Source organism: Haemorhous mexicanus, chromosome 8, assembly GCF_027477595.1.
Source record: "Haemorhous mexicanus isolate bHaeMex1 chromosome 8, bHaeMex1.pri, whole genome shotgun sequence".
NCBI lineage: Eukaryota > Metazoa > Chordata > Aves > Passeriformes > Fringillidae > Haemorhous > Haemorhous mexicanus.
In genome coordinates this window covers 29,226,145-29,237,859 of record NC_082348.1, presented here as the reverse complement: position 1 = coordinate 29,237,859, position 11,715 = coordinate 29,226,145, and the positions used below count along the sequence as shown (strand labels likewise).

Here is an 11,715-nt window from a genome sequence, read left to right as displayed (position 1 = left end):
CAAATTAAAAAATGTATTGACAAGGATAATCAACACAGTAGAAGAGAAGAGCAGCTGCACCATAAGAGACGGTATAAAATCACACTCTGAAACAAGAGAGCAGAGTTCACACTTCTTCACAGCCTTCTCCATTCCCACACCCCTCTGCCAAGTGCAAGTGGCCTCAAGGATGGAAAGGAGCGCAGGGAGCCAAAGGCACACAGCTCACTACCTCACTGGGGGCTCCGGGGAAAGAGCTTTGCTTGAGAAGCAAGCCCCTCTCTTGCAAAGGCATTTCTCCAAATGCCTCCATGTCCCGGGACACACCAACACACACCTAAGAAAGCCTGGCAAGGCTGAATTACTTCTGCCTCTGGCAGCACAGGCACTCCAGCTGGAGCTCATCTTCCTCGCCCCGAGTCTGTTTCCCTGTGTCCCTTGCGGTGCGCAGCCCCAGGCCCCCTATAAGCAAGAGCTGCCCGCTGCCTCCTCAGGTGCCTGAGCTCCTGCCCGCGCTCAGGGCAGCAAAACCAGGCTCTTCCCAGCCAGGGAGCAGAGCCCTCTTCCCCCAGGAGGCTCTGGTCAGCCCCTGTCCCACTGTGCCCGCAGCCCTTCTCCTGCCCACCCAGAACGCTCTTGGCACAGCAGAGCACAAGCTGGCCGCCTCTGGGCTCAGCACACCCCAAACACAGGCGCAGCAAGACGCAGCAGCTGCTTTGCAGCCGTGCCCCAGAGAGATGGGAAGGGTCCCCTGCCTCTGGTCTCGCTTGCTTGGCTTTCTGACTGGCTCTGAGGCAGCAGGGGCTGCGATTGCTCCCTTGTGGGGAGAGCGGAGCCGCCGGAACCGCACCCAGTGCAGGCACTGCCTGACAGAGCTGCGGCCACTGGGACGGTCGCGCCCCCGAGTCTCAGCCACTCCCTGCTGCTGCTGCTGCTGCTGCTCCATTTGCTTTTAGGCACACCCAAAGCTCAGTGCTAGGCCACGCTGGTCTCTGGTTCTGCCCTCTTCCTGTCCCTGTGTAGGGATGGAGCATTGCTGTGCTTTCAGGAAGCTCTTTGTGAAACCTTCTGGCATCGCAAGCTCTTTTGGCCTCGGTGGATGCTTGCCATGGAATCCCTCAGGGCAGGGTTCAGAGCATCCTCAAGTTGGCTCTTCTAAAAGCCAGGGTCCTTGTCCCCTTCAGCGTGCTCAGCACGACCTTTAACTCCCCCCACGGTGCTGTGCAGCTGGAGCAGCAGGACAGGGACCTTTGCAGCCGGAGCTGCCCTTGTTCCTCTCTGCCCCTGCACAGAAGGCAGCACGGAGGAGAACGGCAGCAGGGCCCTGCGCGTCCCCGGGCTCAGGCATTGCGCCGCTTCGGCTCCACGGAGTCGCGGGTCAAGTGAAAAACTCAAACTGTTTATTAAGGGAAAGCCAAGGGAAGGGGTGAGCTTGGAGGTAAAGAAGGGGATGGGCAGGGCCTGAGGGCTGCAGGGAGGGAGCTGCCAACAGGGAGAGAGGTGGCAGGAGCTCCTGGAGCTTCCCACAGGCTCAGCTCTGAGCAGCAAGAGCTGTGCCTGGAGCTCCAGCTGGTTCATCCTGCTCTGCAGGTGCTCCCATCTTCACCGGGAACTGGCAATCCCCGAAGGAGGCCGGAACATCTGATCCAGCAGACGAACCGAGTCCTGCAGATCTTCTTTCGAACGCGAGCTGAAGCACAATGCTCATGCAGGATGGCCTCTCATCTCCTCTCAGGGCTTGAAGAGCTGGAAGCGAGAGGAACAGAGGCATGGTCAGTGGCCAGATGGAGGGAATCCAGGGAAAGCCTCCTGCCAGGGCCATGCCAGCCGGCTCTTGCCATGGCCAGGAGGGAGAAGGAGACAAGGGCTTCGGCCAGAAGGTGCTGGCCACGGATCCCCCACGTGTCCCTGACAGCTCTCCGGGCTCTGTCTCTGCCACCCCCATCCGCAGAGGGAGCAGAGCCCTCCGCAGCGCCGGGGCCGGGATGTGCAGCCTCCCGCAGTGGTGCTCGCTGCCACGCGGCCGCCCTGACTCACCCTCAGTGAGGACCTGGAGCTCCTCCTTCTGCCCCGTCACGAGCACTCCGGCCAGCCCTGGCAAGACAGAGCCCGTGTCTGCCCCAGGCGGCACGGCTGCCCGACACGGGCGCTGCCGGCCCTGTGGCCGCACGCCCTCCTGGCCGGGCGGGGCTCCTGCCGGCCCCTGCCGCACGCTGTTGCCCGAGGGCACGGCTGCGGGCGGGCGGCGGCAGCGCCGAGGGCGGGCGGGGCCCAGGCGGCCGGGGCGCGGCTCCCACGGCCGGGGCAGCAGCCGGGCCGGGGGCAGGGAGGGGCGGCGGGCTCGCGGCTCACCCATGATCCTGACGGCCGCCCGTCGCACGGGCCGCTGCGGGCTCTGCAGGTACGGCAGGGCCCAGCGCAGGTGCTCGGCCGCTCGGCTCTCGTCCTGCAGCAGCTGCGGGGAGCACCGGCAGGGAAGGCTCGGCGCGGGCGAGCTCTGCCCCTCGGCCGGGCGCTCCCTGCGCCCAGCGCCGGCCGAGCCGGCCCGGGGCAGGGAGCAGCGTGAGGGGCGCAGGCCAGCGGGCCCGGGCGCGGCGCTGGGCAGGGCCGCCGCTGCCGGCCCCCCGCACCGAGCACCGGGGGCAGGGCTCGGGCTCCCGGGCTCTCCTTACCAGGCGCTCGGCGAACTTCATCCGCTGCTTCTTCATCAGCAGCTCCTCGAGGTCCCTCCTCTTCAGGAAGCGTGCCGCACAAAGCAGGGCTTCGCCAGAGGCCTGGAGAGCGGCAGAGAGCCGCAGGTGGCACCTCAGGCTGGGGCACGGGAGCCGTGTCCCTGTGCCACGGCCAGGCGCGGCTGGAGCCCGCCAGGCGCCGGGGCAGGAGGCAGCCGAGCTCCCTGCCAGCAATCACACAAAACCTCACCTTGGCCACGTGTGGGTTCTCATCGTGGCAGCGCAAGAATAGAGGGAGCAGGCTCTGGCTCACGATTGTCGTCAGAGGAGTTTCCTCCTCTTCCACTACCAGGTCCATCACCATGCAGAAGAGCTCAATGGAGAGCCGCTGCACGTGGCTGTTGTCCTGGAAGCAGAGCAAAAGTCCTAAGCACCAACTACTCCAGGCCCATAGGGGCAAAGCCCAAAACTGCACAGAGCACAAAGTTTCCAGGCAGCGTCCAGTGCCCTTGGCGGGGGGCACAGAGCCTTACGTTCTCAAAGTGGGGCAGGAGAGGCTCAGCCAGCTTCAGGGCGGTGACGCTGGGTAGCACGAGGTCTTTGTCCTGGAGCACACACGTCAGCACACAGAGGGTCATGCCGACCATCTCTGCGTCCGGATCGGCCAGCTGCTGCACCAGGTGTGGATACAGGCCGCGTATTCCTCTGCCCTGTGTGCGAGACGAGGCTGTGCTGTGAAGCCGTGAACGGCCGCAGCACCGCCAGCTGCTTGGGCCACTGGGGCAGCTGAAGCGGGAGGCAGGAGAGCTGGGAGCAGCTGCCTCTGCTGCCAAAGGCCGGCCAGGCCCAGAGGTCGGCCTTGCGCGGCCCCACGCTGCCAGCGGGGCTTCAGCCGCTGCCCCCTTCTCACCAGCGAGGGCTCCTTGCTGAGCACCACGAGGCCTCGGAGCGCCAGGCGCAGCCTGTCCCTGCACTCACTGGGCAGCTGCCTGGACAGCACCAGCAGGGCCCTGGGACCGTCTTTGCTCAAGTCCAGGCACGGCAGGAGCTGACAGGCACCGGAGGGCAGTGTCAGGGGAGCCGGCCGGCCGGAGCCCGGAGCCGCACAGGGCCGGGCCCAGGCGGCTGCAGCTACGAGAGGGCCGAGGGATGGCAGCGCTGGCCATCAGGCTCACCTCCACAAAGAAAGCCAGGGCAGGCAGAGGGCAGCGTGGCTGCTTCCCGATGAGCAGGCCGAGCAGGTGCGAGGCCATGAAGGGACACAAGGGGGCCAAGGCACGGCGCATCTCCCTGGCAGGGGAAAAAGGCACCAAGGCCCTGAGCCAGCGGGCAAACCCCTCCCGGGAGTGACTTGCTGAGGTCTGACCGTTCCCCAGCACTCTGCAAGGGCACATGGGCCCCTTGGGAGGCGGCTGCTCCTGGGCATCCTCCTCTGCCAGCCTTTTCCAGTCTGCTCGGCCCTCCCTCGGTGACAAGGCCCTCTCGCTTACAAGCCCGGGGACCGTGTGGGGCACTGCGGGCACAGGGCACAAATGCTGGCGGTGGTGGCAGGAGTAGGGCATCTCACCTGGCCAGCAGAGCCGCTGCATAGTGCTGGGTGTCGGCACAGAGCAGCTTCTGCCAGACCCGCTTGTCCTCCAGAGCCATCAGCTTTTTGTCAAAGCCCAGTGTGGAGAGCAGAGCCTTCATGGTCTGCGCTGCAAAGCTGTGTGCCGAGCAAAGGCCAGGTCACGCTGGGAGCGCTGGCCCTGGCCACGAGGGCGTGGGAAGGATGGGGCGACTGGCACCTGCTGGGGTTGCCGGGAAGGCCGTGTTCCTCCTGGCACGCTCTCCAGAAGCTCCGGGTCTCCGCGTCCTCTGCCGTCTGCTCTGTGATGGTGACAATTTGCAGGAGCAGAGCCACGAAGAGTTGGGGAGAGTGAAGGAGAATTGCAAAATGCCACTCGGACATGGGGGCAATCCTCCACAGCACCAGGGTTGCCTGCAAGAGACAAAGCAGCCCGAGGCAGCGCTCAGTGCCAGGGTGTCCATGAGGCAGGGCCCGAGGGGAGACGCAGGGCTGCACCCGGCCTGCTGCCCCTGAGCCTGCCCCTAGGCCAGCTTTCAGGCCGGGCAGGGAGCTGCAGGCTGGGGAGAGCACGGAGAGCTGCTGGAGAGGCGACCTGGAGGGCGAGCAAAGGCCAGCTCCAGAAACTCACAGCCAGGCCAAAGACGGCCTCGTTGTCCCCGCAGCAGTAGAAGCCGCCGTACGGTGGCTCCTCCTCCAGGGCGGAGAGCAGCGCCGGAAGCACCTCCTCCACAGCCACTTCCGACGTGCCGATGGCTCTCCACATCAGCGCGGTGGCTCTGTGGGACCAGAGGTGCGCGTCAGCACCGTGCCCCATGCTGGGGCCGGGGGACAGAGCCCCGGTGCCCTGAGGGGCCGGCAGGGAGCATGGCAGCAGGCTCTGCAAACAGAGGGGCCCGAGGCTCCCACAGCTCTCCGCCTGTCTGGCAGACCCCGCGGGACAGGCTGTACAGGGCGAGGGGCCCTACGGGCCGCTGAGCACCGCGCTCTCAAGGCACTTGTGCCCCGTACCTGTCACATGTTGGGGCACAGCGCAGGAGGCTCATCACCACCTGGGCAGGATGTTCCTCAGCCAGGCTCAGAATGGCCATTTGAAGCCCGGCGTCCACAGTGGCACAGGACGCGAGCCTCTCCAGGATGTCCCTGACCGTGGCCAGCACCTGGAGGAGGCGGCATGGGGAAGACTTGGAGTGCTGTGCAAGGGAGCAACGTGGCCAGCTTCCCCCAAGAAGTGCTTGCCTTCCCACCCCACTGTGATGGCCTCAAAGGCTGAGAGGGCCCAGCGGACGTAGCTTGAGAGGCCACGTGATCCTGGGAAGCCTTCAGCCCTGGCCCCAGGCTGCTTACCTGCTGTGGAGAAACAGCAGCATTCTGGAAAATCTCCAGAGCTGGTGCAGGAGTCTCGGTCAGGGTGGGCATGGCCTCGGTCACTGGCATGCCCTGAGCCTGGGGGTCTGAGGGGGCCATGCCCTCGGGCAGGGCCATGTCGGCCTCCACCCTGCCCTCGGCCGTTGCCTGCTCAGAGGCCGCTGCCGGCTCCGAGGCCGCTGTGCTGGCAGCAGCCTCTGCCCGCAGCTCCTCGGGCCCGGAGTCGGGCTGGGCCGTGCCCTCGGTGGCGGTGCCGCGGGTCTGTCTGCGGGGCAGGCGCAGGAGCCTCCGCAGTGCCTGCAGCAGAAGGAAGGGCGGGAAGAGAGGGACGTTCCATGGTCTGCTCCAAGCGCGGGGCTGGGCCCAGCAGTGCCAGCAGGCCCGGCCCAGGTGGGGATGGCCACAGGTACCTTGGCTGCTCTGCGGAATGGGCCACGGGCGGGCTCCCGCTCCTGAGTCCGGTCCTTGGCTGCATCTGGCAAAGAGCAAGCACGGCCAGAGCTGAGGGGCCGCGGCAGAGGCCGGAGAACACAGCCCAGCCCTGGGCTCCCCAGGCAGGGACAGCCCCCCAGTGCCCAGGGGATGGAACCCGGCCATCGGGGAGGCAGCCCCGGCCCCTGTCCCATCCTGTCTGTGGGAACGTCCACAGGGATGGGATGGGATGGGATGGGATGGGATGGGATGGGATGGGATGGGATGGGATGGGATGGGATGGGATGGGATGGGATGGGATTGGGATGGGGCCAGTCCGGCTACAGGATCCTGCCCTTTGGCCCAGCTCTGCCACTCACCGTCCTGCAGCGGCTGCAACTGCTCCGGCTCTGCAGGCTGCTGCTGCGCTGGGGCAGCTGCAGGGCCATTATTCCCCCGACGCCCCTTGAACAGGCGGATCACTCTGCTCGCCATCTCGCTGTCAGGCCTCGAGGGCACCTTTGACACAGATGCCTCACCAAAGCCCGAGTCAGCGAGTGCCGCAGTCCTGCCTTGCAGGCACCTGCGACAGAGGAGCGTCGGGAAGACCACAGCACAGCAAGTCCTGCGCTGTGTTCTGGAGGGCTCCTGCCACAATGACAGGAGGCTCCTGGTGAATGATGGATTTCACCGAGTCCCACGGCCTGGCCACGAGGGCACCGGCCGCAGGGATGGGAGATGCCTCGGAAAGCTCCGAGTCACCGAGTCCCGGGGTCTGGCCGTGAGGCCAGCCGCAGGAGGAACGCCTCGGAAAAGCTCCGGGTCGGCAAGGATCGAGCCGGCTGTGCGGGGGCTCCTCACAGCACCGCTCTGTCCCGTCCTCTCCCGTCGCGTGCACCGAGCACTGTGGCGTGGCAGTGGCTCCACCAGCGCCTATGTCAGCACGTGTCACAAAGGGCTGCTCCAACACCCTGTCCCACTTGGTCCCTGGGTGAGCCTGCTGCAGCGTGTCACAAAGGGCCCTTGGCCACACTGCCACGTGCCCCTGGGCTGTCCCCTCTCCACCCAAGGTGCCCCAGGTTGGACAGAATCCAATGGCCCGGGTGTCTGACGCAGCCTTGGGCACACTAAGCCTGGCCAAGTGCTCAGGGAAGGGCTCTCCACGGTGCCCGGCCCGCACATCCAAGCTTGGTGCCGGCCCTGGAGCAGAGCAGCTTCCAGCATGCAATTGGCAAACGTGTCCTGCCAAGAGTTAAAACACACCAGAGAGGGAAGGTGGCATGAATGTGTGCATAAAGGCCTTGAAATCACAGCTCTCTGAGAGGCATTTGGGGCTCTCGGCCGGACAGAGATGATCCGGCTCCATCCTCTGCTCAAAGCGGGGGAACACACCCTGCCGCTGGTGCTTGGCTTGGTCTCCTCAGGCCCAGGCAGATGCCAAAGCTGCTCTTCACAGCCTTCTCCCTTCCCACACCCCTCTGCCAAGTGCAAGTGGCCTCAAGGACGGAAAGGGGCGCAGGGAGCCAAAGGCACACAGCTCACTACCTCACTGGGGGCTCCGGGGAAAGAGCTTTGCTTGAGAAGCAAGCCCCTCTCTTGCAAAGGCATTTCTCCAAATGCCTACATGTCGCGGGGCACAGCAACACACACCTAAGAAAGCCTGGCAAGGCTGAATTACTTCTGCTCCTGGCAGCACAGGCACTCCAGCTGGAGCTCATCTTCCTCGCCCCGAGTCTGTTTCCCCGTGTCCCTTGCGGTGCGCAGCCCCAGGCCCCCTATAAGCAAGAGCTGCCCGCTGCCTCCTCAGGTGCCTGAGCTCCTGCCTGCGCTCAGGGCAGCAAAACCAGGCTCTTCCCAGCCAGGGAGCAGAGCCCTGTTCCCCCAGGAGGCTCTGGTCAGCCCCTGTCCCACTGTGCCTGCAGCCCTACTCCTGCCCGCCCAGAACGCTCTTGGCACAGCAGAGCACAAGCTGGCCGCCTCTGGGCTCAGCACACCCCAAACACAGGCGCAGCAAGACGCAGCAGCTGCTTTGCAGCCGTGCCCCAGAGAGGTGGGAAGGGTCCCCTGCCTCTGGTCTCGCTTGCTTGGCTTTCTGACTGGCTCTGAGGCAGCAGGGGCTGCGATTGCTCCCTTGTGGGGAGAGCGGAGCCGCCGGAACCGCACCCAGTGCAGGCACTGCCTGACAGAGCTGCGGCCACTGGGACGGTCGCGCCCCCGAGTCTCAGCCACTCCCTGCTGCTGCTGCTGCTGCTGCTCCATTTGCTTTTAGGCACACCCAAAGCTCAGTGCTAGGCCACGCTGGTCTCTGGTTCTGCCCTCTTCCTGTCCCTGTGTAGGGATGGAGCATTGCTGTGCTTTCAGGAAGCTCTTTGTGAAACCTTCTGGCATCGCAAGCTCTTTTGGCCTCGGTGGATGCTTGCCATGGAATCCCTCAGGGCGGGGTTCAGAGCATCCTCAGGTTGGCTCTTCTAAAAGCCAGGGTCCTTGTCCCCTTCAGCGTGCTCAGCACGACCTTTAACTCCCCCCACGGTGCTGTGCAGCTGGAGCAGCAGGACAGGGACCTTTGCAGCCGGAGCTGCCCTTGTTCCTCTCTGCCCGTGCACAGAAGGCAGCACGGAGGAGAACGGCAGCAGGGCCCTGCGTGTCCCTGGGCTCAGGCTTTGCGCCGCTTCGGCTCCACGGAGTCGCGGGTCAAGTGAAAAACTCAAACTGTTTATTAAGGGAAAGCCAAGGGAAGGGGTGAGCTGGGAGGCAAAGAAGGGGATGGGCAGGGCCTGAGGGCTGCAGGGAGGGAGCTGCCAACAGGGAGAGAGGTGGCAGGAGCTCCTGGAGCTTCCCACAGGCTCAGCTCTGAGCGGCAAGAGCTGTGCCTGGAGCTCCAGCTGGTCCATCCTGCTCTGCAGGTGCTCCCATCTTAGGGTTTTGGGAAACGGTTTATGAAGGGAAAGCAAAGCCAAGGGGTGAGCTGGGAAGTAAAAAAGGGGTTGGGCAAGGCCATAGGGTTGCAGGGAAGGAGCTGCCAACAGGGAGAAAGGTGGCAGGAGCTCTTGGAGCTTCCCACAGGCTCAGCTCTGAGCGGCAAGAGCTGTGCCTGGAGCTCCAGCTGGTTCATCCTGCTCTGCAGGTGCTCCCATCTTCACCGGGAACTGGCAATCCCCGAAGGAGGCCGGAACATCTGATCCAGCAGACGAACCGAGTCCTGCAGATCTTCTTTCGAACGCGAGCTGAAGCACAATGCTCATGCAGGATGGCCTCTCATCTCCTCTCAGGGCTTGAAGAGCTGGAAGCGAGAGGAACAGAGGTATGGTCAGTGGCCAGATGGAGGGAATCCAGGGAAAGCCTCCTGCCAGGGCCATGCCAGCCGGCTCTTGCCATGGCCAGGAGGGAGAAGGAGACAAGGGCTTCGGCCAGAAGGTGCTGGCCACGGATCCCCCACGTGTCCCTGACAGCTCTCCGGGCTCTGTCTCTGCCACCCCCATCCGCAGAGGGAGCAGAGCCCTCCGCAGCGCCGGGGCCGGGATGTGCAGCCTCCCGCAGTGGTGCTCGCTGCCACGCGGCCGCCCTGACTCACCCTCAGTGAGGACCTGGAGCTCCTCCTTCTGCCCCGTCACGAGCACTCCGGCCAGCCCTGGCAAGACAGAGCCCGTGTCTGCCCCAGGCGGCACGGCTGCCCGACACGGGCGCTGCCGGCCCTGTGGCCGCACGCCCTCCTGGCCGGGCGGGGCTCCTGCCGGCCCCTGCCGCACGCTGTTGCCCGAGGGCACGGCTGCGGCCGGGCGGCGGCAGCGCCGAGGGCGGGCGGGGCTCCAGCGGCCGGGGCGCGGCTCCCACGGCCGGGGCAGCAGCCGGGCCGGGGGCAGGGAGGGGCGGCGGGCTCGCGGCTCACCGATGATCCTGACGGCCGCCCGTCGCACGGGCCGCTGCGGGCTCTGCAGGTACGGCAGGGCCCAGCGCAGGTGCTCGGCCGCTCGGCTCTCGTCCTGCAGCAGCTGCGGGGAGCACCGGCAGGGAAGGCTCGGCGCGGGCGAGCTCTGCCCCTCGGCTGGGCGCTCCCTGCGCCCAGCGCCGGCCGAGCCGGCCCGGGGCAGGGAGCAGCGTGAGGGGCGCAGGCCGGCGGGCCCGGGCGCGGCGCTGGGCAGGGCCGCCGCTGCCGGCCCCCCGCACCGAGCACCGGGGGCAGGGCTCGGGCTCCCGGGCTGTCCTTACCAGGCGCTCGGCGAACTTCATCCGCTGCTTCTTCATCAGCAGCTCCTCGAGGTCCCTCCTCTTCAGGAAGCGTGCCGCACAAAGCAGGGCTTCGCCAGAGGCCTGGAGAGCGGCAGAGAGCCGCAGGTGGCACCTCAGGCTGGGGCACGGGAGCCGTGTCCCTGTGCCACGGCCAGGCACGGCTGGAGCCCGCCAGGTGCCGGGGCAGGAGGCAGCCGAGCTCCCTGCCAGCAATCACACAAAACCTCACCTTGGCCACGTGTGGGTTCTCATCGTGGCAGCGCAAGAATAGAGGGAGCAGGCTCTGGCTCACGATTGTCGTCAGAGGAGTTTCCTCCTCTTCCACTACCAGCTCCGTCACCATGCAGAAGAGCTCAATGGAGAGCCGCTGCACGTGGCTGTTGTCCTGGAAGCAGAGCAAAAGTCCTAAGCACCAACTAGCAACTACTCCAGGTCCATAGGGGCAAAGCCCAAAACTGCACAGAACACAAAGTTTCCAGGCAGCGTCCAGTGCCCTTGGCAAGGGGGCACAGAGCCTTACGTTCTCAAAGTGGGGCAGGAGAGGCTCAGCCAGCTTCAGGGCGGTGACGCTGGGTAGCACGAGGTCTTTGTCCTGGAGCACACACGTCAGCACACAGAGGGTCATGCCGACCATCTCTGCGTCCGGATCGGCCAGCTGCTGCACCAGGTGTGGATACAGGCCGCGTATTCCTCTGCCCTGTGTGCAAGACGAGGCTGTGCTGTGAAGCCGTGAACGGCCGCAGCACCGCCAGCTGCTTGGGCCACTGGGGCAGCTGAAGCGGGAGGCAGGAGAGCTGGGAGCAGCTGCCTCTGCTGCCAAAGGCCGGCCAGGCCCAGAGGTCGGCCTTGCGCGGCCCCACGCTGCCAGCGGGGCTTCAGCCGCTGCCCCCTTCTCACCAGCGAGGGCTCCTTGCTGAGCACCACGAGGCCTCGGAGCGCCAGGCGCGGCCTGTCCCTGCACTCACTGGGCAGCTGCCTGGACAGCACCAGCAGGGCCCTGGGACCGTCTTTGCTCAAGTCCAGGCACGGCAGGAGCTGACAGGCACCGGAGGGCAGTGTCAGGGGAGCCGGCCGGCCGGAGCCCGGAGCCGCACAGGGCCGGGCCCAGGCGGCTGCAGCTACGAGAGGGCCGAGGGATGGCAGCGCTGGCCATCAGGCTCACCTCCACAAAGAAAGCCAGGGCAGGCAGAGGGCAGCGTGGCTGCTTCCCGATGAGCAGGCTGAGCAGGTGCGAGGCCATGAAGGGACACAAGGGGGCCAAGGCACGGCGCATCTCTCTACCAGGGGAAAAAGGCACCAAGGCCCTGAGCCAGCGGGCAAACCCCTCCCGGGAGTGACTCGCAGAGGTCTGACCTTTCCCCAGCACTCTGCAAGGGCACATGGGCCCCTTGGGAGGCGGCTGCTCCTGGGCATCCTCCTCTGCCAGCCTTTTCCAGTCTGCTCGGCCCTCCCTCGGTGACAAGGCCCTCTCGCTTACAAGCCCGGGGACCG

At 65.9% G+C, this 11,715-nt stretch overlaps 1 protein-coding gene across 1 annotated transcript; it reads right to left on the bottom strand.

Annotated features, from left to right (window-relative positions):
- Positions 1–1,357: 1,357 nt before the first annotated feature.
- Positions 1,358–4,872, bottom strand: LOC132330713 (maestro heat-like repeat-containing protein family member 6). Its single transcript, XM_059853408.1, has 10 exons — positions 4,439–4,872; positions 4,219–4,356; positions 3,827–3,941; positions 3,562–3,699; positions 3,185–3,361; positions 2,902–3,057; positions 2,652–2,753; positions 2,332–2,434; positions 2,017–2,073; positions 1,358–1,725 (listed from the first exon to the last, which is right to left on the bottom strand). Exons 1-10 carry the CDS (start codon positions 4,600–4,602, stop codon positions 1,511–1,513), a joined length of 1,365 nt encoding a protein of 454 aa, XP_059709391.1. The 5' UTR covers positions 4,603–4,872; the 3' UTR covers positions 1,358–1,510.
- Positions 4,873–11,715: the final 6,843 nt, after the last annotated feature.